At 41.9% G+C, this 26142-nt stretch overlaps 1 protein-coding gene across 3 annotated transcripts; it reads right to left on the bottom strand.

Moving 5' to 3' along the window:
• cobll1b (cordon-bleu WH2 repeat protein-like 1b) lies at positions 1 to 25324 on the bottom strand. 3 transcript variants are annotated; one of them, XM_008301153.1, is made up of 14 exons: positions 24931 to 25324; positions 24629 to 24709; positions 9062 to 9250; positions 7622 to 7826; positions 7310 to 7535; positions 7130 to 7174; positions 6956 to 7050; positions 6527 to 6763; positions 6302 to 6431; positions 3945 to 4167; positions 3759 to 3844; positions 2161 to 3602; positions 606 to 752; positions 1 to 522 (listed from the first exon to the last, which is right to left on the bottom strand). In XM_008301153.1, exons 1-13 carry the CDS (start codon positions 24963 to 24965, stop codon positions 642 to 644), a joined length of 3105 nt encoding a protein of 1034 aa, XP_008299375.1. In that variant the 5' UTR covers positions 24966 to 25324; the 3' UTR covers positions 1 to 522; positions 606 to 641. The 3 variants fall into 3 exon arrangements, with proteins under 3 accessions (XP_008299375.1, XP_008299376.1, XP_008299377.1); XM_008301154.1 differs by lacking the exons at positions 24629 to 24709; positions 24931 to 25324 and adding an exon at positions 16990 to 17172; XM_008301155.1 differs by lacking the exons at positions 1 to 522; positions 606 to 752 and having other exon boundaries at positions 3511 to 3602; positions 3949 to 4167; positions 24931 to 25323.
• Between the last annotated feature and the right edge of the window lie 818 nt (positions 25325 to 26142).

Below are 26142 nucleotides of genomic sequence, written 5' to 3'. Positions count from 1 at the left end.
GACCTGATAAAAGCTTTATTCGTAACAACACTGCTGGACAAGAACAACAGGCGAACTGTGCACATCAGTGTATTTCTGCATATATCTCAATCAAAACTCTGCAATACTTAAATATAGATCTGATGTATAATCTAAGAAGTATTTACCGGCAGGTCAGACCTGGTCCGCCCTACACATCCAGTATTATTTAGATAGCACATTTTCTGAATAAACCCAATAATATTACAACTCTGGAAATCGGTCTAATAATTTATAGAATTGTTCTCATTTATCGTCACTTGATCACTCACAACAGAAATGCATTAAATGCAACATCACACAAAATAAAAAGAGAAGCATTAAAATATGCAAGTAGGCAGGGGGTATTACTTAAAGACATGAGAAAATATACCAAAAAACAATTATGAATTATCAAAATACATCATTTGATGAAGTCTACTGAAAGAGGTAAAACAAAAGACAGTTTCTTCTTCTGTGGATGAAAGGCTCTTCAGAACTCAAAGTATGCAGGACAAGCTCCTCCTGGAAGATAAAAACACAACAGTTCAGGCGTGCGTCGTGGATGTGCTCAAATGATCTGTTGCCAAGTGTTGGGTTTTGCTTACTGTAGATGATAGACTGTCAGAAGACATAAGGCACTGCTAAGGGCTGCTCTCTCCCTCGATTTCAACGATCTCGCTAAAAGACGGCAGTTGGACCTCTTCTCTCTGCAGAGTGGATCCGTCAGTACCCGCCTCTGTATCTTCACAGTCCTGTGATGTTAGAAAGAAAAAAAAAACACACACACAATGCAATCACTGGAGACGTAGCATGCCAGATCATATAAAGAGACACAGTTTTGTGCAGCTTTGTGATGTGAGCTACAAGTTGTTGGTAGAGAGGGGAGAAAAAAAAGGGATTATCCCCACACAATGTAATACATGAAAGTCCCAATGGCCAGGATGTCCCTGGTGTGAAGACGCATACCTCTCTGAAGCAGGAATAAAGCATTAAACAGCACTGCACTGTGAATATTTGGACTATTTCCTGACCTGCACTCATTGTGAGAAACGCCAGGACCAGCTGGAGCCGCACGTGAGAATGTGGTGCCAAGTATTTCACTGAGCGGAACTACAGAGCGAAGGATGGGATGTGAATGTGTTTTGGTTTTAATTGTATTTGTCTGGAATTTACAAGTTAGTCCTGAAATCTTTTTTAAAAATTTTGTTTCTATTTTTAGTTGAAATGTGCCAACCGTGAATTAACTATGAACAAACCATGGATTCACAATGTCACTGTTCAGGTGATTTACAATCTACTTTGTACATTAACGTTATCAAATCTTAGCATTTTTTTATGATATGACTAATGAAAGTTTTTATTCCACTGATTTTAAAAAGGCCACAAAGGCCTGTAACTACAAGGGATGTTTTTCTGCTTATGGAAACATATGACTTTATGAGTATTTGCATCACGAATGTCAAAAGTCCAACATAATAGACCCAGTCAGGGGTTGCCAGAATTTAAGAAGATACACAGAAAGTCACAGTGGGAAGTCTAATCCTACTATATGTTCATTTTAACGAGAGTCAAAGTGTAAAGTTTTAAGTCACAGCTGCAAGTTCTGCTCATCATTACTAAAGCTCAGGCAGTAAAAGGTTATGGTACATGTAGCCTTCTTGATTCCCTGTAGAAATAATAAATGATAGTTATAATAATGGCAGGAATTGTTCAGTTATTTATTGGTGTTGGATTGTGCTCCTCAAGTCCTCTTTGTCTCAATGGCTTCCTCTCATTCTCTGCTTTCTGCTTCTCTTCCTTTTTTAAATAAAAATGACGCATAATCGTCTTGAAACATTCTTGATCCTTGATTTAAAATAAATCAAGCACAAATAAAAAAACAACAATCAGTAAGAAATGCAGGAACCTTAACACAGCAGTTAAACCTGAGGCTGATTCAAGTCCATTCTACTGGTAGGAGCTGTAAATGTGCATCGAATGGCTGCTTCAACACCAAAAGCACCACAGCAGTTGCAAAACAAAGTCTATGCTGTGTGTATAACTCTATTAAGGGAAAGACTAAAAAGGTGAGGAATGCTTTCATGTATCAGTGTACGAGTTGAGGTTTAACAAAGCTCCTCAGATATTTTAATGTCAGTCTGCAACACTATCAGGACTAACCTTGAGTTTAGATAATCCTTCTGACTCTATGACTGGTGAGTGACTTGTAACTGGAGAGACGGGCGGCGACGCGGCCGGGAGAGGTGACTTTGGCCCGTGGGGTAAGGACCGGCTCCTTTTCACAGCAGAGGACACTGCCTGGGCGAAGCGGGACGGGGTTGAAGGAGAGTAAGGTCTGGGAGCCGCAAAGCTCCTTAATTTTTCCAAGCTCAACCCTGCGCTCGGCTCTCTGGACGGCAGACTGCTCTGCCTCGTCATTCGCATGAACTCAACATTCTTGTCATCCTGTTTCGGGCTCAGCTGAGCATTAGTGGCCCCTGTCGCCTCCTCTTGACACTGCACAGGAGGAGGAGGAGGAGGAGGAGGGGATGGTAAGTTTTCTCTTTCTGTACTTCCTTGAGCCTCCCTCAGGCCAGAGCCAGCATTGGCACCAAGACTTTTCTCTGCGGCTGAAGTTACATAATACCCAGGTGTTTTTTTGTGCTGTGCCAAGCGGAAAGAACCAGGCTTAGGCTTAGTTGCGGGTGGAATTTTCATCTCCTTGACCTCGACTGGTGAACCTGCTTGAGACGCGCCATCAGCCGAGGATGCGATCTTGTCGTTTGCGTTACGTAAACTTGTTGGTGATGAGGAATGATTCGTTTCAGATATACTTCCATTAACAGTGTGTTGCGTAGTAGTAGTAGTAGTGCTAGTCAGTAAGTCTTCCCTGGGTAAAGCAGAATGCTGCTCACTTTTTTCTTTGGAGACGTCTATCTGTCCCCTCTGTCCTGTGCTTTCATCTAACTGAAGAGAATCAATATCGAGTGTCTCCTCTGGAGGCGTCTCCAGTGTCAGTGCAACTTCAAAATATCTCAGTTTCTCCAGAGATTTCTGAGGCACAATCGTATATGTTGTCATCCCCATCTTGGGGATGTAGTCCCTTGTCAGCTCATTGGAAGGCTTGGGCTTTGGCTCAGAGTCTGTTGCATACATAGATGCCGCTTTTGTTGCGGCGGGGGCACTTGGCGGGGAGTCTTGGCATGATGAGGTCTCTGAGGTGTGGGATAAGGCATGTCCGAGGCCGGGGGGTTCCAGCTCCTCCGTCAAAGTGGCCATATCTTTCTTTCCCGCTGATTCAGGGGGCGGTGCACTTGCTGATGAAGGAACTTTGTCCGTGTGTTGTTGTGGAGGCTCAGGGAGCTGTGTGAAATCTGTTTGCACTTGAGCATCCTCTTCAGCGGGGCGTGATGTGCTGGTATCCACTGGACTCTCTAACCCGTCAGTCACCTCACAGAGGGTTTCAGTGTTTGCTTGAACAGAGGCCTGTGCGTCTGCATCCTGCATTAGAGGCGGAGGGAGGCTGCCGGGTGCAGCACTGCAATCACCATCAACACCGTCAGCTGGAGACTCTTCACAGATGGGAGAAGGGCTTACATTTTCAACTTGAAACGGACCACTATCTGTACAGAAAAGAGCATTCGTCATGTGAGACAAGAGTGTTGACCTTCCTCGAGTAGGAAAAATACATAAACTTGGCATTTTAAGGACAAATTCAAGCAGATATCTGCAGAACATCTGCAGCACGGATATGAACAATTCTATTACTGTCTACCTACTCGTATCAGCCACTTCAGGTGAGTCCGTGCCATCACTTCTTCTCACACTCAGAGTTGCAGAATCACTCACTGTACTCTGCAGTTGACTGTAAAGATTAAAAAAAACAACAAGGAATTTAAAATATTGCTTGTGCTAAAAAAAAATTAAAAAAGCTCAGCCTCGAGTAGTATGACTAGAGTTCGTACTTGCCATCTGAGGACAGATCACAAGACTGATCTTCCCCACTGCCCTCCACTGACATCGTGCTCTGTGTTTCAATATCTGGAGACGGGGAATGTAGTGAAACATCAGGTGACATGTTGAGGCTGCTGTCCTCTCCCTGGGTTTTACCAGCAGTTGTAGACTTTACGGATGCAGTCGTCTCCTCCTGCTCCATAATTTCCTCCAGTGTTTTAGAAGCTGCACGCTCTGTAACATCATCATAAAGACAATCAATCAGAAACCATACATACACATTAATCAGTGAAGAATCCAATATAACAAGATTATTTTTCCAAAGGTATGTTTTGCCTATAAAGGACAAACAATTGTTCATGTGACCTTTAAAAATGCAATTAAAATTCAAAAGTCCTTCAACTGCTTTTGAGCTTCTCTCATTGTTTTATTTTTGTTATATTTTCCCACGAACCGCATGAAAAACAAAACATCCGGCCACATTTGTCTCATTACTCATGGGGACACGCTTTCTAATTCACACAGTTCTGATGAATAAACTCCACTGAATGATTTTTTTTTTTTTTGCAACTCATTCTCCCTTCTCTAGTTCTTAATTTAGCACTAAAAGGAAGCACATCACAGAGGAGCAGTGAGCAAAAGGAATTTCAAGGCTACTTAAACAAAGCTCACTGTTCCCGGCCTCTGATCTCGAATATCTAGCGAGCCACAACAGGCTGGAAGGGGAAGGAGCAAGAGGAGGTGATTTTTCTCTGTGAAGTCAGTGTTTGGAAAAAAAAAATCAAGAGCAACGGGTGGATGAAATGATGTCGCACGCAAGCAGTCGGAAAAATGTGCATTCTAATAATGAGGGATTAGAAATAACAAAGGAGTTGTGAGATTTTCTAGCAACACAGTAAAGTCAATAGCATTTAGAGACGAGGACAAAGAGTCAAAGAAGCTTAAAAAGGGCAGATAGGACAGAAACCTGCAAACTTTAGGGTTATACGTGAGGTTTGGCAATCAGAATATATCTCATGGAGTGGCTTGAATTTTGTTTGTGGTGCTCAAAGCTTTAAAAAAAAATGCATGTGGTGAGATTTCAGTATTTTAGAATAGAATAGAATAGAAATAGAATGCCTTTATTGTCACTATACACGTGTACAATGAGATTAAGAGCAGCTCCTTCAGTGCAACATAGAATAAAGAACAAAATAAAGAGCAAAAAATAAAATAGAAGAGACTTCAATATAAAATAAGTTATATATACAGTATAAGTTATATTTTCATATATATTTTGTACGACTCAACAAAATAAATGATGCAAACCGTCACTAGGACACAGTGTCTAAAGTTTAACTTTAATCCTCTGAGTACTGCAAACAAACCTCAGATGCATCAGGGGTGCAGGAGGTCTCTAAAACCTTAGTAAATCAAACTATCTGCATGACTAGATACCATTTGGAGACTGGAATGAGGAAATGTGATGTCATTCTGCTCCTGTCTTTAGAACTTCTCCAATATCCTAAACTGGTGATGGTGTTAAAAAAAAAAAAATAAATCAAACGTCAGTTTAAATTATTGCCAAATGTTGTTAGTTTTTGCTTTAAATTCTCGGTATACAGGACGGGTGGAGTTTCCCTCGCTGGACAATACGGTGAGGGTCCAATGTGTCGAGACAATCACAGGAAAGTATGCCAAAGCGAGTTAATTATACTCAACCAAGAAGAAGAAAAAAACAAAGAAGTCAGAACATACAGAAATTTGGAAAGCAGGAAAAAGTCACTTGTTAGAAACGATGTGTTTTTAGATATGCGTTGGAGATTTTCACAAAAGCATCTCACAGGTGTCTGAAATTTTAAAAAATAAAATCTATATGTTTAAAAACAAGGGAGACAAAATACTAAAAATGTAGACAGGAAGTAGAGTGAAGAAAAAAATCAGCAGACAAGTGTTGAACAAATACATGAATAGAAGGACAGAGGACATGTAAGTAGAACCAGTGTGGCACGAACGCTCACTCACGAAGGCTACAAAATCTTCATTAGGTTAATAGTTGTCCAGGCGCTAAACGCTTTGTAGTTCCTGTGATCATGTCTTCTAACAAGGTTTTGGTAGGTGAAGTAAATAAAGCACTTTCCAACAACAACCACTAGGAGGCGCAAGAGCCAAACAGAATAAAAAAGGGTGACCTCAGGCTGCTGAGTTTTAAAACAACTGGGATTAATTCTGAGCCCAAAGTACACCAGCTAAAAGTCTAATTATATTGTACACAGAATTAAATCTAAGTATTTTAAACCAAAATTTGAAAACAATAACCAGCCTCTGTGAGTGATAATAAAACAAAATGATGAGACACAGGTTTAAACAAACACAAACAAATGCAAACCTTGTAAATTTTCCTCGACAGAAACCGATTCTGGGACGACGGCACTCGGGGACGTCGGCGGCGGAGGAGCTTTGCGTTTGGTCCTCTTCAGCGACGACTCTGCTGAGGACCCACGACTTATACCAGACATCTACGGATTTAAATAATCAAAGGTCAGAAATCACGTGATTGTCGTTCTACCAAGGGTCACCGACATCAGAGCTTCTACTTCAACGGCCCGCTCACCTGATCGCCGTCCAGCTGGGCGTTGGGTTCAGAGTTGAGTCTCCGGCGAGCGCTGAGGTCCGAGGGGCAGCTCTGAGAAACCAGGATCGGGGGCTGGGGCGCGCGCCTCTTCTTTGGCACGTCGGTGGGGCTTGCGGGCGAGCTGAACGGAGACGAGTTGGAGCTGGGTAAGGCCATGCTGAGCGGTCGAGGCTTGCTCACGAGCACCGGAGAAGCTGGGGCACTGGCTGTGGTCGGCTTTAAAGAACAAACACCCAATCAGAATGTGATAAGAGGCCTGTTTCCAAACAGCGCAGTGAACATTAACTAATGGCAAACCAAAGTAAGCAAACCTCCCTCTGAACTTTTGCATGGAGCTGAATCTTTGCATAATCGATAAATTCAATCTAAATGCACTGAAACGCTACTGTTGCACTGAGGAGCATCTACCTGGTCAGATTTTTTCTTGCTTTTTCTAAACATGCTGAAGAGGCCTTTGTTTTCTTTCTCCTTCTGATCTTTGTCTTTGCCTGGTGTGACTGCTCCTGAGAAACAAAATTAAAAAAGCTGTAAGTCCGAAACAGCTCCACTGGTATGAAGCATCCACGTTCCAAATGGATTTACCTGCATAGGTTGGTGAGCTTGGACACACAGGAGAGGCAGGTGGTCCTGAAGAGCAACACACATGAGATTTAGAGCAGAACAAGTGATACAAACAAAGGAGCTGTTGAGGTACAAATGGATGGTCAATACGCCAAGTGACGCAATCCTACAGGTTTGACCATTCAATACATTCATTCTTACCTCCTGTGTCTCTCGCATAAACCTCCCGTATTGCATAATCATTAAGCGAACTGGACAAGTCCAAAGGGGCCAGTGACTGGACATCTTTAAACAGAACTGTAGTCTCCGTGTCAAATTCACATTTCTCACAGATGGCCGGTAAGTGTTCAGCAAGAGGAACTCGTGGATTTACTCTCAGTATCGTCTTCTGGGTCTTTCTGTAGTTGATCACCATCCGAACGGTTGCCTGAAGAAAACAAAACGTGACACTTTGATTAACATCTGTGGATTCGACTGTGTAGGATGACACAGCGTCTACTGCTCTCATCGTACCTCGGGCATCTGTGGACCCGTTTTCTTGTTTTTGTCCTCCCCTTTAGGTTTGAGTATGATTTTCTCTGCGTCCAAAGTTCCTATGAGCGCGTTGGGTTTGAGCTTGATGTTGTTCCTGTTGGCAGTGACCAGTTCTAAAGTGTGGCTCGACGGGTTCAGGTGGTACTTGGCGCAAAGTGTCACTAAAAGATCCATGAGGGGTTTGCTGAAAGACACAGAAGAAAAATAATCTGAACAAAATGTAGGACGGAAGATTTTTGATATTTCAGTTTTCCCATTGAAAGGGGGCATGGGAATCGAAAAAACATAATGTTAGGACAGTTTGTTGGTTGATTTTAAGGCTGCACTTTATTTTCATTATCAAGTAGTTTGCTGACAGATTGATTATTAATAAAATGTCAGAATACAGTTAAATATGCTAATTACAGTTTCCAAGAATCCAAGGTGATGCCTCATACATCTTATTTTGTCCAACAAACATTTCAAAACCCAAAGACATTCAGTTTATGACACAAAACTGAGAAAAACATCAACTTCTCATATTGCAAAAGACTGTCTGCAGTTCCGAATCAGCCTCTGATTAACTCACTAACTGCTTAATCACTTCAGATTTAATTACTTTAGAAAACAAGAATTCATAGATGAGAGTGTGGAGACAACACAAAACAAACATAATGTGATTTACAGTAGCATCAGCAGCCCCATAAAGCTTTTCCTCACACAGACAACATCATACCTTACATTCAAACCACTAACTCTACTGTGCAGCCACTCTATAACAGGTTTAGAGGGAAAAAAAGAAGATAAATTTAATCTGGTCGTAGTGGATTAGACGCAGGGCTTTCTCAAGAAGCCACAGTGCAAACAATACCCCTGAAAGATTGTTTATGAGCCGATAGCATTGTGAGCAAGATAGCGATATCTTAAGTAAACTACTTTAATGGAAAGTCTTTGCTGTGTGAGTGAGTGGACTCACCGAGGGACACGCAGACCTTGTCCTGAAAAGCTTTGACATGTTGGTATGTTGACACGTGGTGATCTGATTAGATGCAGTATCAGGTTTTAAAGTATTTAAATCATGTGTGGGGCATGATTGCGCTGTGGCATGCAAAAATGCCCAAAAGTAAAAAACAAAAAGTTCTGTAGTAGTTTTATAGCAGCGAATGAGAGAAAAAAACTAAAGAATTCCAATTAATTTTGCTCCAAGTGCACATATTAACTGAAAGCACAACTTGCAGCTACTCCACCCGTCTGACTCAGCCTGAACTTCATGTGATGACCTAATCTGACGTCAGTCTCATGATGCGCCGTTTGAACGTTGGAGTGCTCGGCGTGAACACTGAGCTGCTCTTGTTGAAGCTGCAAATAAAACCGTCCTTCATATAATTTGAACTATTGAGATTGTGAGCTGCTGATTTGGACACGGCGGTCTAAATGTACCTTCCGTGAACAACAGTCGTCTTTTCCACTCCACCAGGCAGAACCACAGTCAGGGAGAGTTCTTTATCGAGGAGGTTCTCCTTCTGGTCCATGGTTAAATGAGGGTTTCCTGGGTACCACTGGGAGAAACCTGGGGAGTCCAGCTTCTTTATCCCTGGCGGGGACGGTGCTCTGCTTTTGGTCGACACCCTGCATTTGGACAAGAAAGTGTCAATTATTACACTGGGTTACAAAAAAACAATTGTTTTGAAGGTGTCTAGGATTGTTTTTTACTGATTTAGGACACTTTTGCAACGCTGAATCCAAAAATGACATCTGCTTTTCTGTGTCAGGTCGGGTTTTTATGCCAACTTAATAAAAAAAAATCGATTTTGCCACTAAATCATTACATTTTTTGACATTAGCGATTGATTTATTTTAGTATTTCTCACATGAAATTGGATTTTAGAGGAAAAAATTCATTTTCTAATTCTTTCCATAAGCTAAATGATCCAAAAGTTGATGAGCGTAAACATTAGTAAAGGTAAATACAAGTAAATTGCATCAAAATTCTGACCTCATTGAGCAAAACCAATGTAATATTTGGATTCAGCACATTGCAACAGTCCAAAATCATCTCAAAAAACTTTGACACCAAAATGGGTGTAGACCAGCTGCTCCAGTATTTGTTTTAAAAAAAACAGATCTAACTATTGTTTTGCCACAGACAGACTAATGAACATGTGTGAGATGATTGTGTTTCTACTCGTGTGCATATCTGGGCATTGAGAGAAAAAAAAACTTATTAAAACACTTTCTGCATTCTCAAGCAATATTCTGACTGAAAATCAAAAATAAGTGCACCAGACAGCATGAAAGGCAACCTTTCTTCCTCAGGTTTTAGAAAGCAGTGAGGCCATTACATGAAAGAGTTCTAGTCCACTTTGCAAACCAGTCACAAGACAAGCAAGTGGACAGATTTACTCATTGAGCCTGAAGAAATGGCTGTGAATGGACAGACATGTGAGAGAGACGTATGATAAGACGCAAGACAGACACCTTCATCTCAGTCACTATAGAAGCTGTAATCTGTGGTACATGTGGCTGTGTGGACATCTCCCCATGCCTTTGTGAGCATCAGCTGGTTCTTTTCAGTGCATTCAACTATGTCGAGCACATTTCAGTTGTGAAGTGTGTTTTTTGAGTGTTTGTCCAGGCTTGACCGTCCTGGAAATCAGACAATAAGATGTCTGGGAGAGCAGCAGCCATGTGAGAGCTGCAGGCTGAGCAGGTATGCTACACCAAAATAACATAAAATATACATATATAGCAATTTTTATTCACTCCAAGATTCTCTGTCAGCTTGCCATCTGTACGACAGGCGTAAGAAATCTGGGAGGAGTATTTCAGATAATTACACAGTTTCTATAATACAAAGCTTCAGACTATAAGCAAAAACATGTTTTGATTCGTACAGGGTCGTCATTATGAGGTTTAAAGATCAGCTGGAACACGTTTTGTTTTGTATCACCATTTGCCTGAAATGAAAAACAAGCAGATGTAGCGATAAGAAACCAGAGTAAACACAAGGACGACATCAGCCCAGTAAAAAAATCACACTGTTGCCCTGCAGTCCACCAAATCATCCAGCGAGGAGGAAAGTTTAGGAAGGTGGCGTTTTATTCAGACAGCGTACGCACAGACAGAAAAAAAAAAAAAAAAAAGTTTTTTTGCAGATCCAGTGCTTTGAATTACAGCCTGCGAAGTCTCACGTGGGGGCACTGCTTATTCAAACAGAGGAATCCGAGCAATGCAAGGTCACAGGCTCCACCGAGGCACGTCTAGCTGAGGATTATTAGTGCTGCAATGGGGGCGGATGCCCTTAAACACTCTGACATATGTAAACACACATGCACGCTAAGACAAATACTTATATTATGATTCCAAGTTACGACAATCTGTAGACACCACCAAGCCCTGTTTTATACATATGACTCACTTCAATGGTTTCTTCAGAGGAAAGCTCTTCTGCTTGAATCTACATGTATGTTAGAAAAGCTTTCTGCTAATAATTAATAGAACTGGGGGATATATTCTAATATCAATACTAACAGTGACCCAGCTGCACCCAGAGGCTAAAGGAGCTGTTGTGCTGCCAAGACCTCCAGGACGCAGCTCTGAAACCATTCAAGGTTTATGGTCTGCTGCATTCGTCTGCTGTTCTCTATTAAAACTGATTCTCCAGTGAAGGCAAACTGTCGCAACGCCATTTAAAAGAAATCAACAGCCATCCCAAACAAACAGAGAAAACACGGGTTTCTGGTGAAGACTGAGCAACATCTACAGCGTCACTACTTCCTCAGGCAACTACACAACAAACTGTAAACTCTCTGTCTGCCGCTGCAGCTGATCATATGATCATCTGTCAGACGGGCTGCAGGCCGCAGAAGAGGAAGATAAACGTTTGAAAATGTTCAAGAAACAGCTGATACAGCAACTGAAAAGTAGGCAGTGAGACACAATAGGAACACACTTATTTATTTATTTTTTTAAATCTAAATGCAACCAGGATAATTAATTAATTCACACAATCTAGTACAAATAATAACCAGCATGCCCAAATAACAACAATATTAATGTTGCCATGAGTTGTGAGCAGTTTATTTTTGTTTATTCTCTTTGGGTGTGTGACAATAATGAGCTTAAAATGTTCTGGAAAAATAACGAATAAATGCCAAGTAAACCAATCCAGAAGGTCCCCACTCAACGTGAGCTGCCCCAACTATTCCTCCGTCCATAATGTAATCCATCAGTTTGTGTACAAAGTCCTTCCTGACCTCTTAGCAGCTGGTTTCACACTAGTGATTTACTAAATCAAGTTACGCCATTAAAACTTAGGAAACAAGACAAAGTGGTGAAAGAACGCCCCTCAGAGTCCGAGTACACAAACCGAGCCAATGGCATTTGGTCATTTAGTCGAACAGTGTGGTTTTGTAGGTGTTTATTTAGTCAAATGTTACATCGTCAATAAACAGGAATTTGACGGATAAGTCTTCAGTCTAAATGAGCCGTATAAGCAAACCGATATAGGCTTCATCAGCTGGTTCAGTTAACTATACAACAGTTTGCGTCTTACAGTAGTCGTTCTAGGTGTAGACGTTAAGTGACGTCTAATCTCCACAGAAGCATTTTATGTGCAACCCCTTTAATTTAACATGTTTCAATAATATTTGAAGTTGAGAATATACCAGCACATTTTCTGAAATCCTGTAAAGCCGATTGCATCACAACATTGTCCAGGTTATCCATGTATTGACATCGCCTCTCTTCCACATAAAGCAACACATTACACACTGAGAGCTAACGTTCAGGGTTTTCACTTTGTCCTTAATTCTGGCCACTGAGTAGATAAAAGTTTGTAATATTGTTAAGAAGCATTGGTTCATTGACCTGTGGTTCCCACTATTGAGATCTGCACTCTTAGTGACAATAAATACTGCTAATGCTTGTGTCTGAGCATTTCCGCAGCTAATCAGCTTCTCGTTTTAAAGGCACAAACATCACATATAGACCTTAAGAGCAGAAACTGCCACATTTTTTTACTCACTTTGCAATTATGTCCTGCAACTGTATGGAAACAGTGGCAACAGGGTGAAGGCAGGGGACACCCTGGACAGGTCACCAGTCTATCACAGGGCTACACTTAGAGATAGACAACCAAGCACACTCACATTCACACCGACGGACAATTTAGAATCACCAATTAACCTCAACATGTTATTGGACTGTGTGGGAGGAAGCTGGAGAACCTGGAGAGAACCCACGTTGCACGGGGAGAACATGGAGACTCCACGCAGAAAGATCCTGGACGTGAACCGGCATTAAAGTCGCATTTCTTTAATTATTTATTTTACAAAAACTGATAAAATCTGGGATTAACCTGTACAACATTCATCCCACTGTCCACAGATGCTACCAATACTGCAAAAATAAGGACAGCAGATACTACTGATATTTACCTGCTTGCAGTTAAAGACAACACTCAGTAAACACAGCCTGCAGCTCAGCGAAAAAGTCCTTAAATATTTTCCTTATGTCACTGTTGGCAACTGTTGAGTAACTAATAGCGTCACAATTAAAGCGAGAAAAGAAGAATTTTTTGATTTTCATACAATCTGGTTAATGCCAACGAATAATTTTTTGTGTATTTTTAAACACAGCATGTAGAATACAGTGATTTTAATGAAATATGTTTATCAGCTGAGATTTGTTATTTTCAGACAGAGCGGTGCGTCACAGATATTCACAATTCTCTGTGTTTACAGCGTCTTGCTCTGATAAATGTTGTACTTTTGTTTTTTCAAAGGTAACATGCCCTTCAAACCTGCCAGTGGGTTTTAAAGCTCAGAGGGTTCAGGGAAAGAAAAAAACGGTGTCTCTGAAATATCAAAAATGCACCTTTTCATCTCAGTAGCCGAGGGCATGCTGCTGCTGCTGTGTGTATCTGAGTGACAGCAGCTTCCAGAGTGCCAGTAATACAATGTAGGATAACAAGAGACAACGCATACAAACTTGCCTTTTAGCCACAGGTAACGGGAACAGTGTTAGCGGTTTTGAAGCAGGATTTATGGTCTGTGCGAACTGAAAGTCAGATAATTGGATTGCATCAGGAACCCTTGACTCCAACACTTATCCCGACAATAGGTAAGAGGTGTGGCGACCATCTGGATCCGACTTGCATCCAACTGGAAGTAACAACTGCAAGTCTGCTTGCAGACTCTTGAATGCACGGCAGCTGAACAACTAATTCCCTATGTGGTCTGTGAAGCTGACATTTGCAGTGCACAGTTTCCTGTTCAATGTGTTTGTTGTTTGACAAGTTTAGTCGATCACTCATTCAAACTAATGAGAAGGACGAGACATTTAGCCTTAGTGGGGCTGTCAGCGTTTGATTATACTGCTTATAATAAAACGTTTTATGGAAGATTTATATCACCTTTATCAAAGTATGGCTTCTGTCTACAATACCTAATGAATTAAAGCAAACCAAGGGACATCAACAAACACAATATTAATTTCTCCCATAAGTTGCTAGAAACCAAACAAAGTGAATATTGGACTCACATCTGACATGAGTGCGACACATTAGGTGGAACAGGATGCTAAGTTCAGCTCTGTGTGTGTCCGTCATCTTGTTTTGGACCTCAGCTGTGTTCTAATGGCTTTGTTTTGTATTTTCATTCAATTTTGTACTCCACACACTTAACTACGCTGGATTATACCGTAAATGCTCCAAACTGCCCGTCATCATTTCCACTGAATAAAATCCAGCAAAACCTGTTCCAGTGACGTTCTGGCTCATAAAAAGTAGACATCAGAGGATAAAGCGGGAAAAGGGCTGCACACTCACGACTCTGATGATGGACTGGTCCATCTGGATTCAAGGTTTCAGCATCAGCAACGAGCAAATGTAATTTATTTTATAGACTGTAGGTGAAAACAAGAGGTAATGTGGGAAATAAAGGTATTATAGAATTAAATGACATAACCTTTAAGATATCGGTCAACAATACACTTCTGGAGCTGGAGATGATGAGATTAATAAATCTGTTAAAAGTATAAAGGTCCTTAAACCATTTTAATTATCAGCTGTTTCGATTTTAACGAGACAAATTAATGTGTAGAAGGAGTCTGCTGATGGCAAAGATCTAAAATTTCCTTACGATCCCCATCAACTACACTCCTCCAGAGGATCTTGGTCCATTTTGGTCACACCTAAACTTTGATGCGTTGTGTGTAAATATCTTAATTTGCAAAAAGTGTGACATGCTCACCGGCCGCTTTACATGTTTCCAAACTGATACATAAGCGAACCGCAGTCTCGACAACCTGTAACTCAATTTGCATCACCTCTAGCAAATTTGCATTTAGTTTTTTTCCTTTTTATAGATCCTACTATCTGCTACTTCTGTTTAATCTGAGTGCTTTTAATGCATTTAATACTGTTCAAGACCCAAACTGGGCTTCGCAGGGCAGCAGGGAAAGCAGCGTTGGATGAAGAACAACATGCAGGTCACATACTGTTGCACATGTTTTGAGGAATGACATGAATTCCCTCCACATGTCAACAGCAAGACCAGCTAAAACAGACACTGTGCTCTCCACTCGGTACAAAGTCCTGATTTCATGCGTCTGGCTGTTTGGTAATCCTCCTAAAGCCTATCTAAACTATTCCACACATTTTTACAAATGCTCTAACACAGAGCCTTTTAAGTGGATTTATTTAATTTGACCAACATGTCGTGCTCAATACAAAAAAAGTGCCATGTGATGTTTAACAATGAATCCCCCAAATAGAAGCAATGAATAAATTAGCGCGGAAAAACACACAGTACGCCGCCTCAAGTTCAGGGTCATCCCAGTTTATACAGCTGTGTCATCAGTGATTTTTATCGAGACACCTCCAGCAGGTGACAGACACAGACACGCAGGCTGGCTGGCTTGCGTTTGCCATCCAGGCCTGTGTTGATGCGCTGCTGAATGAGAGGAGACATGTCGAAGCTTGACTGTGCTGATGCCTCATTCACAGGGTTTCCCTGGGAGGTCCGGCACTCACAAACAAGCCCATTCAATCCCAGGGAGCATGCTTGACAGACGTGATCACAGGCTACCAGGAAATAATAGGGCCCGTTGTCAATGTGCCATTTCTTGCGTCTTGTCATGAGATAATCTTGTGAACTTCTGTAGTGAAAACAGATGGACTCAAATGTGTGTTACGTTAAGCAAATAATGCACGCTGGGGTGTTTTGTTAAACCGACATTCTTGGTTTAACTGTAACCATCAGCTGATTTGTGGTTTGAAGACGGGCTAACTTTGTCTCCTACCTCACATGTTTTAAGAAGAACTGATGTAACATGTGAGATATGCTTCGTATCAAACAAGTAATGAGTAGCTTTAAAAAAAACATCATATCTGCTTGATTAGGTCAACTGAATGACGTCTACTTAAAAAAAAAAGAAAACGAAAGCACAGAATAACATCCAGATGGCTTCAGCTTCTCGTGTAAAAATACTTCAAATACTTTCATGCTTATGTGTGAAAAAGACAGATTGACAGAGAGACAGGGGAAGACAGAGGTTTGAGAAATGGTGGCTATATATAACAAGGCTGCTAGAAGTAATCAAAAAAGAAAAAAATATCAGCAGGAGACAAGCAGCCGAACAAAGGAATATCCAAATTCCCTACATTCCACTACACTTTGTTCCAGGTGGTATTACTTTTACCAGAAACATTTTCATCACTTCTGTGTATTTTTTTTTTTTTTTCCACGGAAATCAATTAAAACCCTTGGATCCTAAATCGAATCAAATGACAAGCAGTGCAGAGAGGAAAGCAGACCGGAGTCCACGCACTGTTAGTAATGTAATTTTCCTCTGAGGTTCTGAGAAGATGAAGGATTAGTAAAAATGCCTACTGTGGTATGCTTGCAGCTGCCGGGTAGCAGGATGGCCCCTTGGGGAACGGTGGGTTCATGCACAAAGTAATAAACAAGTTTTTTTTTTTCTTTCATGGAGGACCTTCTACCCACTCGTGTTTTCAGACACCACTGATCATTTCTTTTCAAAAACAAGAGGAGCAATTCAACGCTTCACTGACCAAAACACCCATAGCTTATCAGCCAGCAACACAGTCAGATGTACAGGCTCAAACATGCCTCAGTGAAGCAAGACCAACACACCCTCCGCTTCAAGTCAGAACACATAGACTGATACCCGTCCGAATGAAAAATATCAGTCCACAGAAGTAGCTCAAGGTCCTCTCCAACACTTTCAGAGGACTGGAGTGCCAGCAGTAAAGAGAACAGCATTAATGTGACCAGAAATCTGGAAAGCAGGTGACAAACCGGCTTCTCCTCTCAGTTTGCCAACACTTCATTCCACGTTCTTACCTCTTCAGCTCAGGTTGTTCAAATAATCCCCATTCTGCTGTGTATCTCCCGTGGGTAGTCCGGCACGACTAAACCCTCACCGTATAGCTTTGAAGGGCCCACCTTAATGCCACGCCCAAAGCCGTGACATCAGAAATCTGTCTCCTCCACCTAAATCCTGTCGGCCCTCTTGCTGCGTCTCTGAAAGCTCCGGCGTGCAGAGTGTCGGTAGCACTGCCCCCGTGGTCATGAGCAGGAAGGTAAGCAGCTTTGCCTCCCTCTGCAGACGTGAACCTGAGGGTGGGGCCAGCAGACGCACACACACTGCAGCATGTGGGACTCACAATGGTGGCTCAGGACTTAGACAAAGCCCTGAGTAAATATGCTGAATTGTCATGTGTTTTAATCATGGATGAGCTTTAACTCCACTCACGCTTGCAATGATGTAATCATCAGAGCAAACAAACAATCTTGATTGTTTTCTCACAGGGTTAAAATCATCCCGGTTTCCCTCCCGCTCCTTAATTTAATCAGGTAGTTCTCCTGTGTTTGCTTTTCATTATGAACAAAAAGAAACACTGCCAATTGTTCAAAACCACACCTTACTTCTGCAGACTGACTCACTCCCAAACCATGTTAGAGGACTTGTTGGTAACAATAATGATAGTGATTCTGGAGGAACGGAGGCATGAAGCAACGTTTCCTCAGCAGTGAGCAGCTTTCTGAGGAGTCTCTTGTTCACACTGTGATGATTGAACTATCTCACTTAATTTTCTTTACTTCAACTTGAAACCTACAATCTGGCAATAATTTAAAATATTAAATGTGAAATGGCACAACTAACACAACTTTTTCACTGTGACTTTTAAACTTACTCGCTGAACCCTATTAGCCACATAACAAATGCTCTTTTCTCCTCCTTTGCTCAAAATCTGTGGCTTTGTTTAGAAAGCTCCATACTCTGTGTGGTACGGAAGCAATAAATTCAACTCTGCATTGTGAAATAGGCACTCGCTGCCAGTTCCTTATCAGTGGTCCTACACTTTCCCCCAAGAATACGCAACCCATTCTACAAACACCAAATACCAGCGGCTGATAAGGAGGCTGGAGTGGTGATTGGAGATAGAAGTGTGAAGCAGTGCCGGAGGGGGTGGGGTTAAGGAGTTACACAGAATTATCTGATTTGGATCTTTTTTCACACAATGTGGAAATCTCAGTTTCAAATATTATGACGTTTGACATCATTTTTCATCACCATTTACGTGTATTTGTTCTTCAGTTTATTAATGTATGTACAGCGAGTGCAACCTTGTGCAAGATCAGTTAAATGTCAAATGACTTCATGTTGCGTCACCTCTCAGTCATTCCATTACTTCTAAGAACAAAAACAGACACTTCAGGAAGGCTATATTAAAAATAGAGGGTCCCAAATAGAAGCTTCATCATTGATATAAGGTGAAAAACATCGCTTAACATCAGCGTCAATGGATGGCATTCAAGAAAAAACCTCTTCAGCACTAAATTGCATAGTCAAACTTTGCTAAAATGCAGGAAAAGGGCCTGATAAGAGCTCCTTCTGTGGTAAGATGGGATCTTTCAAATGGCGTCCACCATGTTTGGTGTGACTCTGATGTGTCCAGACTGCCACAGTGAACGCACAGTCCCCACAGTGAAGCACGGAGGTGGGAGTTGTGCCGACATGGGGCTGTGCATGAGTGCAAAAGCTGGTGTGGAGATGTCGTTCACAGATAGCAGCACGACTGCCTGTGGATACGAAAACGCTGGCTGACAAGATGACTTCCAGTCTGCAGAAGCTTGGCAGAAAGAGAAATATTCCAGCATGATAGCGATCCAGAACACACTGTTAAAATTATACAAGAAGACAAAAAAGTGAAAATCATGACCTGGCCACGTGTGTCGTCTGACTTGGATCCAGTAGAACACCTTTGGGCTGTATTTTATAGAGAAAGGTGAAGCAACACAACCCCTGAAGGAAAAAGCAGCCAAAAGAAATAGAATAACGGCAGAGCATCTCTCCAGACAGATGAGTCGGTCATTAAAAACACAACTGGGCATTTAAGTTTTGAAAAATGACTTTTGTTGCATTGGGTGGGTCCTCTATTTTTAATATAGTAAATGTAAACAGTTTTACACGAGATTAAATACCTCACTGCTCAACTAAGAAGTAATGCAGTTAATTTAAGGTGCTACGGTGCTGAATCACTCGACATTTAAATGACATTGCACAGCGTTACATCCGCTCCTGTTGCCATTCACAACATCACTTCCATCTTCACCGCTGTGTGCCCGACTTCATGATGCTCCAGCGACACATGAACTCACACACATCATCCATCCTTAACCCAAACCCCATCTGACAACAAAAAACACGCTTCCAACCTTCTTAGCTCTGTTTTCTCTCCCAATCTGTTAAGCGCAGTCTGAGAAATGTTGGGTCGCGCTCACGGCCAAGCTGTCTGTCGCCTGCCACTGAAGTATTTCATTAAAAGGCGGCCAACAGGAGTGTCACCTCTGCAGATGGTTGCGAGGAGACAAGATCAGGATCAGACGAGGTGTCCTATAGACTAACCTACTGCCAAAATCAGCTTCTTCCTTTCTGCCTGGCGAGGGCAGGAATCGTCTCTCATAGTGTGTGAGTTGCCAGACATCGGACTTTCAGCCAATTCGATAAAAGAGAAAAATTTGCTTCAGCCTCTTCCTGCATCACAACCCGATTTCACCTTTCAGACCCTCTTTTCTCCTTAAAAATTCTACCCTATTGCCCTCCTTTCCCTTACCAAAGCCTACACTCATCTGCCTCCTCATTCATCTTAATATCATTTCATATGTATCAGCTAACCCCTTGCCCTGTTTGTCTTGAATTATCTCTACAACCCTACGCCGCCTGTGCCATTTTTCACTATTTGAAAAAAAAAAAAAAAAGTTTTCAGAGGCGCAGCGGTGGGGGGAGGGGGTTCCTGAGGAAAGACAAAACACAGGGCCAGATCCACAGCTGGTAATTTGGTGAGAGGTCACTCACAGTAAACACAAGCTTTTTAAAGGGGGTCTGGAAAGGCCATTACTTCATAAGCAGTGTGGGATGGAAAGAGATTAGGAAGAAAAAGAGCACAGGGACCCGATGAGAACTTCCCACCTCCTGTGTGTATCGTTTATTATTGCAAGAAAAACAAAAACTTTTTTCCCACAGCAGTTCCTAACACGGGCCTGGTCAAAGTCAAACTCTTAGGGTGTCCTTAATATCGCTGGGGACGCTAAGCATTATCCAGAGACCAACCTTGTGACAATATTTGCCCGTCGGCGCAGTACTGAGCAATATCCGGTTGTTGCGATCGGCCTCGTTTTCACTTAACATTATTACTCCTTTGGTGCTCAGACTCGAGGTGTAATGGGTCTTGCTTGGCGTTTGATGGTACAGTAGAGCCACAGTAAGCTGGCGTGTCAGAATGTCTGTCAGCCATTTAGAGTTGAGATCATTCAGTGCGATTGCTTGGCATCGTTCTAGTCAGTGAACTAACTGGGCTCAGCTATGCTACATTACCTTCACCTTATCTTCAGCGTTGCACCAAACCAACAGCTGTGCAAAGATTTTTTTTTAAAAAGTGTGCCAAACATAAAGGAAACAACACAATGCATGTCTCAGAATGCACAAATAAATGCATTTCACTTGAGAAAACCTGTCAAGTCTTCGAAAAAGTTGTCTTCAGGAACTCTGATCCACACAGTCACTGCACAGCAAAAGATAAGGTCGAGTAATTATCACGCTGGTCTCCGGTGACTTGGCCAAATGTGTGCTTTTTAAAGCGAGACCAACATTTAGATAAAATAACTCAGCGAGGGAGAACGCTTTTCCCTTGAGTCATAATTATAACTGTCACACTGCGTCCTTTCATCTGAAACAATGCAGCATTGTCTGCAGAGGGGCATCTTTCAAAGGCAAACCAGCGTTCGGCCCGTCTTTCTGCCGATCACATGAACCAAAGTTTAAAAAGTGAAAAGTGATTCCCCCCGCTAAGACGGACGCATTTATGTAATCACCAATAGTGCAGGCAGCGTATTCGATGTCGCACAGGCCCCCCAAGAGGTGGAATCCAAGCAGAAAGTTTCATTTCATTTTTAGTGTCACCAGAGTTACACCCATTTCTTACTCAAGGCGAGCACAACAAAACTCTGCTAATCTTTCAATGTCACGGTCTGAGGGGAACTTTTGCACCTTTACTTTCTCTCCTCAGACAGAAAACACAATGGCTTCACTCTAACCACAGTTTTTTGTTTTTTTTTTGTAGTTCTGTTCCACCTCACAGCAATAAATTAAATCTCTATGTGCAATTGCAGTTTTAAAAAAATCAGCGCCTCACACAGAAATACTGGACACACAAATGATCTGGATTCATATCAGAACATTAAAATCAGCTCTACTTGTTTTACTTACTAGTGCTCGCCGTCAGAGTGAACGTCCTCACCGAGGCTGCTGTTTGTCTGTGTCACGCCGTGCTTCATTAGCTCGCTACGCTGTATGTTTTCAAATGATAAGGTTCACGATATCAGCTCACTTTCAGTCTGATATCATGCAAATTTCAACACAGGAAACATGAAACTCACATGCACGGTGACAGTGGCCGAACATGTGCAATTTTTTTTTTTAATCTTTTTTTTTTAAGTTATTTATTCTGCCTTTTTGCCTTTATTGTATAAGACAGTCGAGAGAGAGACAGGAAAGTGGGGGAGAAGAATGGGGGAAGGGGTTGCAGCAAAGGGCCACGAGCGGGATTCGAACCCATGATGGTCACTGCGTCTGGGACTATAGCCCCTGTACATGGGACGCCAGCTCAACCAGTTGAGTTATAGCGGCGGCCATGTTGTGCCATTTTATACTTCGCATTTTTCATACCGACCCTTTATCATCCTAATACCAGCTTCAGCTTGGATTTCTGGTCTCTGATTGGCTGAATAAATCCAACAGGTCTGTGGTAAACTATGCCTGTTGTGACTGGCTGAGGTTGTTTTTTTTCCTCCATAAATATCTCATCTAAACAAGACAAACACTGATAATGAAGGTCAAGCAAATCAAGGCAATTTGTTCTTTTGTCACGTAAAAAGTTTGACTGCGATTGCAGATATGTAGAAGTTCCTATTGAGAGCGCACAAAGGCCTAATTCATGTGAGGTCACCCTGAATGCTACACAGGCTGAGAGTGGGAGGCATCCAACTGTTATGCCCTGGAAAAGTGCATAACAGAAACAAAGAGGGGCCAAGTCCTCCAGTCTGTTTAGCCAGTGTACAGTGGAGATCTGTGCAGCGAATGCATTTAAACAAGCTGCTGTGAACAACGGCACTATTATATATATAAGGATAACCAGCGACTCTACATTAAAGATGAAAAGAAAATTAAATACTACAACCGGTTTTATGATGTTCATTATGAGCCGTGAAGAAGTATTCGCTGGTATTTACGGTCAGTGCGTTGGCTTCGGTGTGGTAACAAAGACGACCCATTATTGCCTGTTCCCTGGATGTAAGCCATTTTGTCTGTTTTAGCCCTGTGAGGCAGAAAGCATCCATGAGATAAAACATCTCAGTATTCAAACACACACTAGCTGTTTGGCAGCTTGCAGGGCTTTAATGCTGTCTTCACCTCCTGCTTTATTACATCCAGTGGGCGGATATCTTTGAATGACACCCATTATCTCGTGAACGCTGAGTGGACTTTCTGAGGGCAGCAGGCTGTAGACAAAATTATAGATTTTCCTAAATGAAAACAGCCTTGTGAATACGTTCAAGGAGAAAAACAAAAATCTGCTTTAGTCTACTCGAGGCCTCTGCTATTTCTCCACCTTGACTTTTGTCATTGCGCTTCAGCTCCACATGCCCACATTCTTGGAGTATCTGGGTTCGAGCGGGTCGATCTTGCCATACTTTTTCATGTGTGCGCTCTTATGTGAGCAGCTGTGCCCTTGGACTGCCTGCACATCAAGGAAACAGCTGTGGGGATTCACAATACCTTAACCAATTCCACATTCTGCCCTGAGGAAAGCCAGCCATGTGAGATCATGGTTTAAGGTGTGTCCAATTAGCAGGGCCAGCTCCAAGCAGTGCACCGCGAGGATAGTGGAAGAAATGATGCTGCACGATTGCCAGTGTCATTCAAGTACAATAATTCTGATTACTGCATTAAAAACAGCTTCTCAAGGAGGACTTATTCCAAAAAATACAATTAAAAAAAAGCAAGAAAGACATTTTGCAATGCTGTTAGGACTACCTAATGTTAAATAATGCATGTGTACTCGTGTGCTAGCAACATCTCTGCTTGAAAGCAGCCGGCCCAGTGATTCTGGCAGGATCATTATTTGGATAACAAATGTAGCTTAGCTTTAGGGGTCACATAAAATCTTCACATATGACTGCATTTGAAAAAGTGAGAAGCAGCAGGTTTATTCGCCCCAAATATATCTTAGCCAGAAATAAGACAGAGAACACATGTCTCCCCCCCCACACCCCAGCAGCTTATGGAAGAGTGTGGTTTACTTTTCCAAATAATAGTCAAACCACAGAGAGATTTAGGTAGTATGCTACTCCCCATTGCCAGGGAGTGTGGCTGCGCGCTCACATTACACAATACTGATGAAATACGAATACGAGTCTCACCAGGAGGGTTGTTTTTTTTATCTTAGTAAACTGCATATAATGTGCCTGAATACTATTTTTTGCAAAAACAAAAAGGGGAAATTGCAGCATGCAGGGCAGAGCAAGACTGGAAACTCTGCATAGCTACCATGGAGCACTGCATCGGAAACTATCATACGCTCAAATTCTCCATCTCACCTCTAATTTAAATCTCAAAATCTCAGCAGATCGCCCCCCGAATGCCAAGAGAGTGAGTAGGACTGTAAAAAAGGCTCTGGAAACTCACTCTCCCCCTTTTAATGATTCCAACCGCTGGAATACAAGCAGCTGACATCATCTCCAAGTCCACGAAGCAAAAAAAAAACTGATGGGAAATTCCATCATGTCATATACTCGCAGCGCTTCTTTACTTGCAATTTGCTTCGACTGGTGGACATGACGAATCAGTATTTTGGAGGAGATCGGGTTAAAAGCCACAAGGGAAAGCCATCCTCGGAGCTCGTCACAGGGACAGGGGAGGCTGGGGATGTTTTTGCCTGCAAAATAGTTCCCATGACCTCTGCATATGGTCAAGGCAATTTCTCAGTAAAAACTCAGAGAGCAGGAAATGAGGGGAGTTCAAAGGTTGAGACGTCTGCAACAACTGCGGCTGAAGATGCACAAGAGTGAGAGGAATGCTGGTTGAAAGTTGCAGATGCACGTATGTTTTCAAAGATGGCATTATGCTGGTGGCTGAAATGGATGAGATGGCAGCTGGTTTGTGCGGCTGCCAGTTGTTGTGAGCAGAAGGTGGAGGAATTTGATGTCATATTTGTGCACAATGGGGGGAAAAATGCTGCTATTTTTGCCATTTTTGTTGAATAATTGCTGGATAGATTGATGGAGGTTTGGATCAATTAAAAACACATGATCACTTACAGTAAAAAAAAAATGAAAAAAAGAGCTACTGAGACACTTTTTTATGAAGTTTCTTTTCATTGACTAGTTCCAGCTGATAATCCAAATGACTTGTACTCACCTCAGACCAGAGCTCCGTGGATGGGACTGGGATCCGTGATCGTCCATGACTAAGCTCATCGGTTTACCAAAATCCCTCGGACTAGTCAAACACAAACAACAAGCACAATTCATTTTTAGTCAAACCTTGCATACTAAAAAGGAGCCAGTCTAACCTGCTGCGTTCTGGTGATGCAAAAAAAAAAAAAAGTCAAATCTGGGCGAATCCCACATGAGGTCATCAGGTTTTTTTTTTCTTGTGTTTTTTTTCCCCTCTTCTGTTTTTTTTCTTTACAAATGGAGATGAAAAACTGTTTCCCTCACCATGAATGCAGTCGGTTTTCGAAGCCAACTTCCATCAGTCTTCACAAAGGTAACCTCAGTTGCAATGCGCCGCAAACAGATGTTGTTTGGATAAATGATCCATACCGTCGCTCCGCTGTGCGCCTTTTCTTTCTTTTACGCAGACACATCCATCCAGTGTAGTTTCTCCTCTTCTCTCCTTCCACCTCTGAGCTACATACAGTCACATATATGCATTACTTCCCCGCTGACTCTGAACAACTTTTTTCTCCGCACATCACAGCCGCTGCATCGCGACACTGACTACTTGGGAAAAGTGGGGCGTTCCTCAAGATCCAGTTTACCTTCCCTCCACAGCTCTGATGGGGCCTTTCCGCTTTCTCCAAGTTTACTTCTCGCCCAGAAATAAAAAAAACAAACAAACAAACAAATCCCACAGAGGAGCAACTCAACACAACCATGCCCTGGAAGACAACACGAGCGAATCCATTCATTTAGTGAGAAATAAGCTGTGGGCCATCAAAAGACTGCAGCCTTGTTGTTTTGGATTTCCTTTTAATACATGCAGGATTTGTCTACAGTGACATCATGTGGTTGGATGTGGAAATTTCCCTTTCCACAATAATAATAATAAAAAAAAAAACAGGCTACAAAAAGAAAAGCTAAATAAAAATTCCCCATGTACAATATATGGCTAAAAGTATGTGGACGCCTCAGTATCACAACCAGACATATCTACAAGTCTGGTGTTTGAATATGTGCTGCTCCTGTGGTGAAAGACTTTCCACAAGATTTTGCAATAGTTTGCTCCCATTCAGCCTCAAGAGCGTTACTTCATTCAGACATTTATTATTAGTCCCTGTTGCAATTCATTTCTAAATAGACTCTGAAGTGTCTCCCCACTAAAAACTCATTTATGTGTATCAAAGTTACAAATTTCTACATTTTTCCTGTTATTTTTCCCCGCTGCAGCTCGAGCGCACCATCTCACCGTGTGTTTTTGATGAATTTTTTTTATTTATTTTGATGAAATATCCTCATTTGAAGGCTGAGCTCTGGTAGAGTTTCCCGACAGAACACACGAGCAGTTCAAGGACCTTCGAGAAAGTTGGAAATCTGACAATTTTTTCTGTTTTTACACTTTAAAACTACTCTACCGTACTCAATGGGTAGTGGTAGTATTTGAGTAATTCCATCATATACGCACAAAAGCTAATTCTGAAGATGAGTAAT

Source organism: Stegastes partitus, unplaced genomic scaffold, assembly GCF_000690725.1.
Source record: "Stegastes partitus isolate 25-593 unplaced genomic scaffold, Stegastes_partitus-1.0.2 Scaffold1636, whole genome shotgun sequence".
Taxonomy (NCBI): domain Eukaryota; kingdom Metazoa; phylum Chordata; class Actinopteri; family Pomacentridae; genus Stegastes; species Stegastes partitus.
Note: the sequence above shows the minus strand (reverse complement) of the source record. Positions and strands in the feature narration are given on the sequence as shown.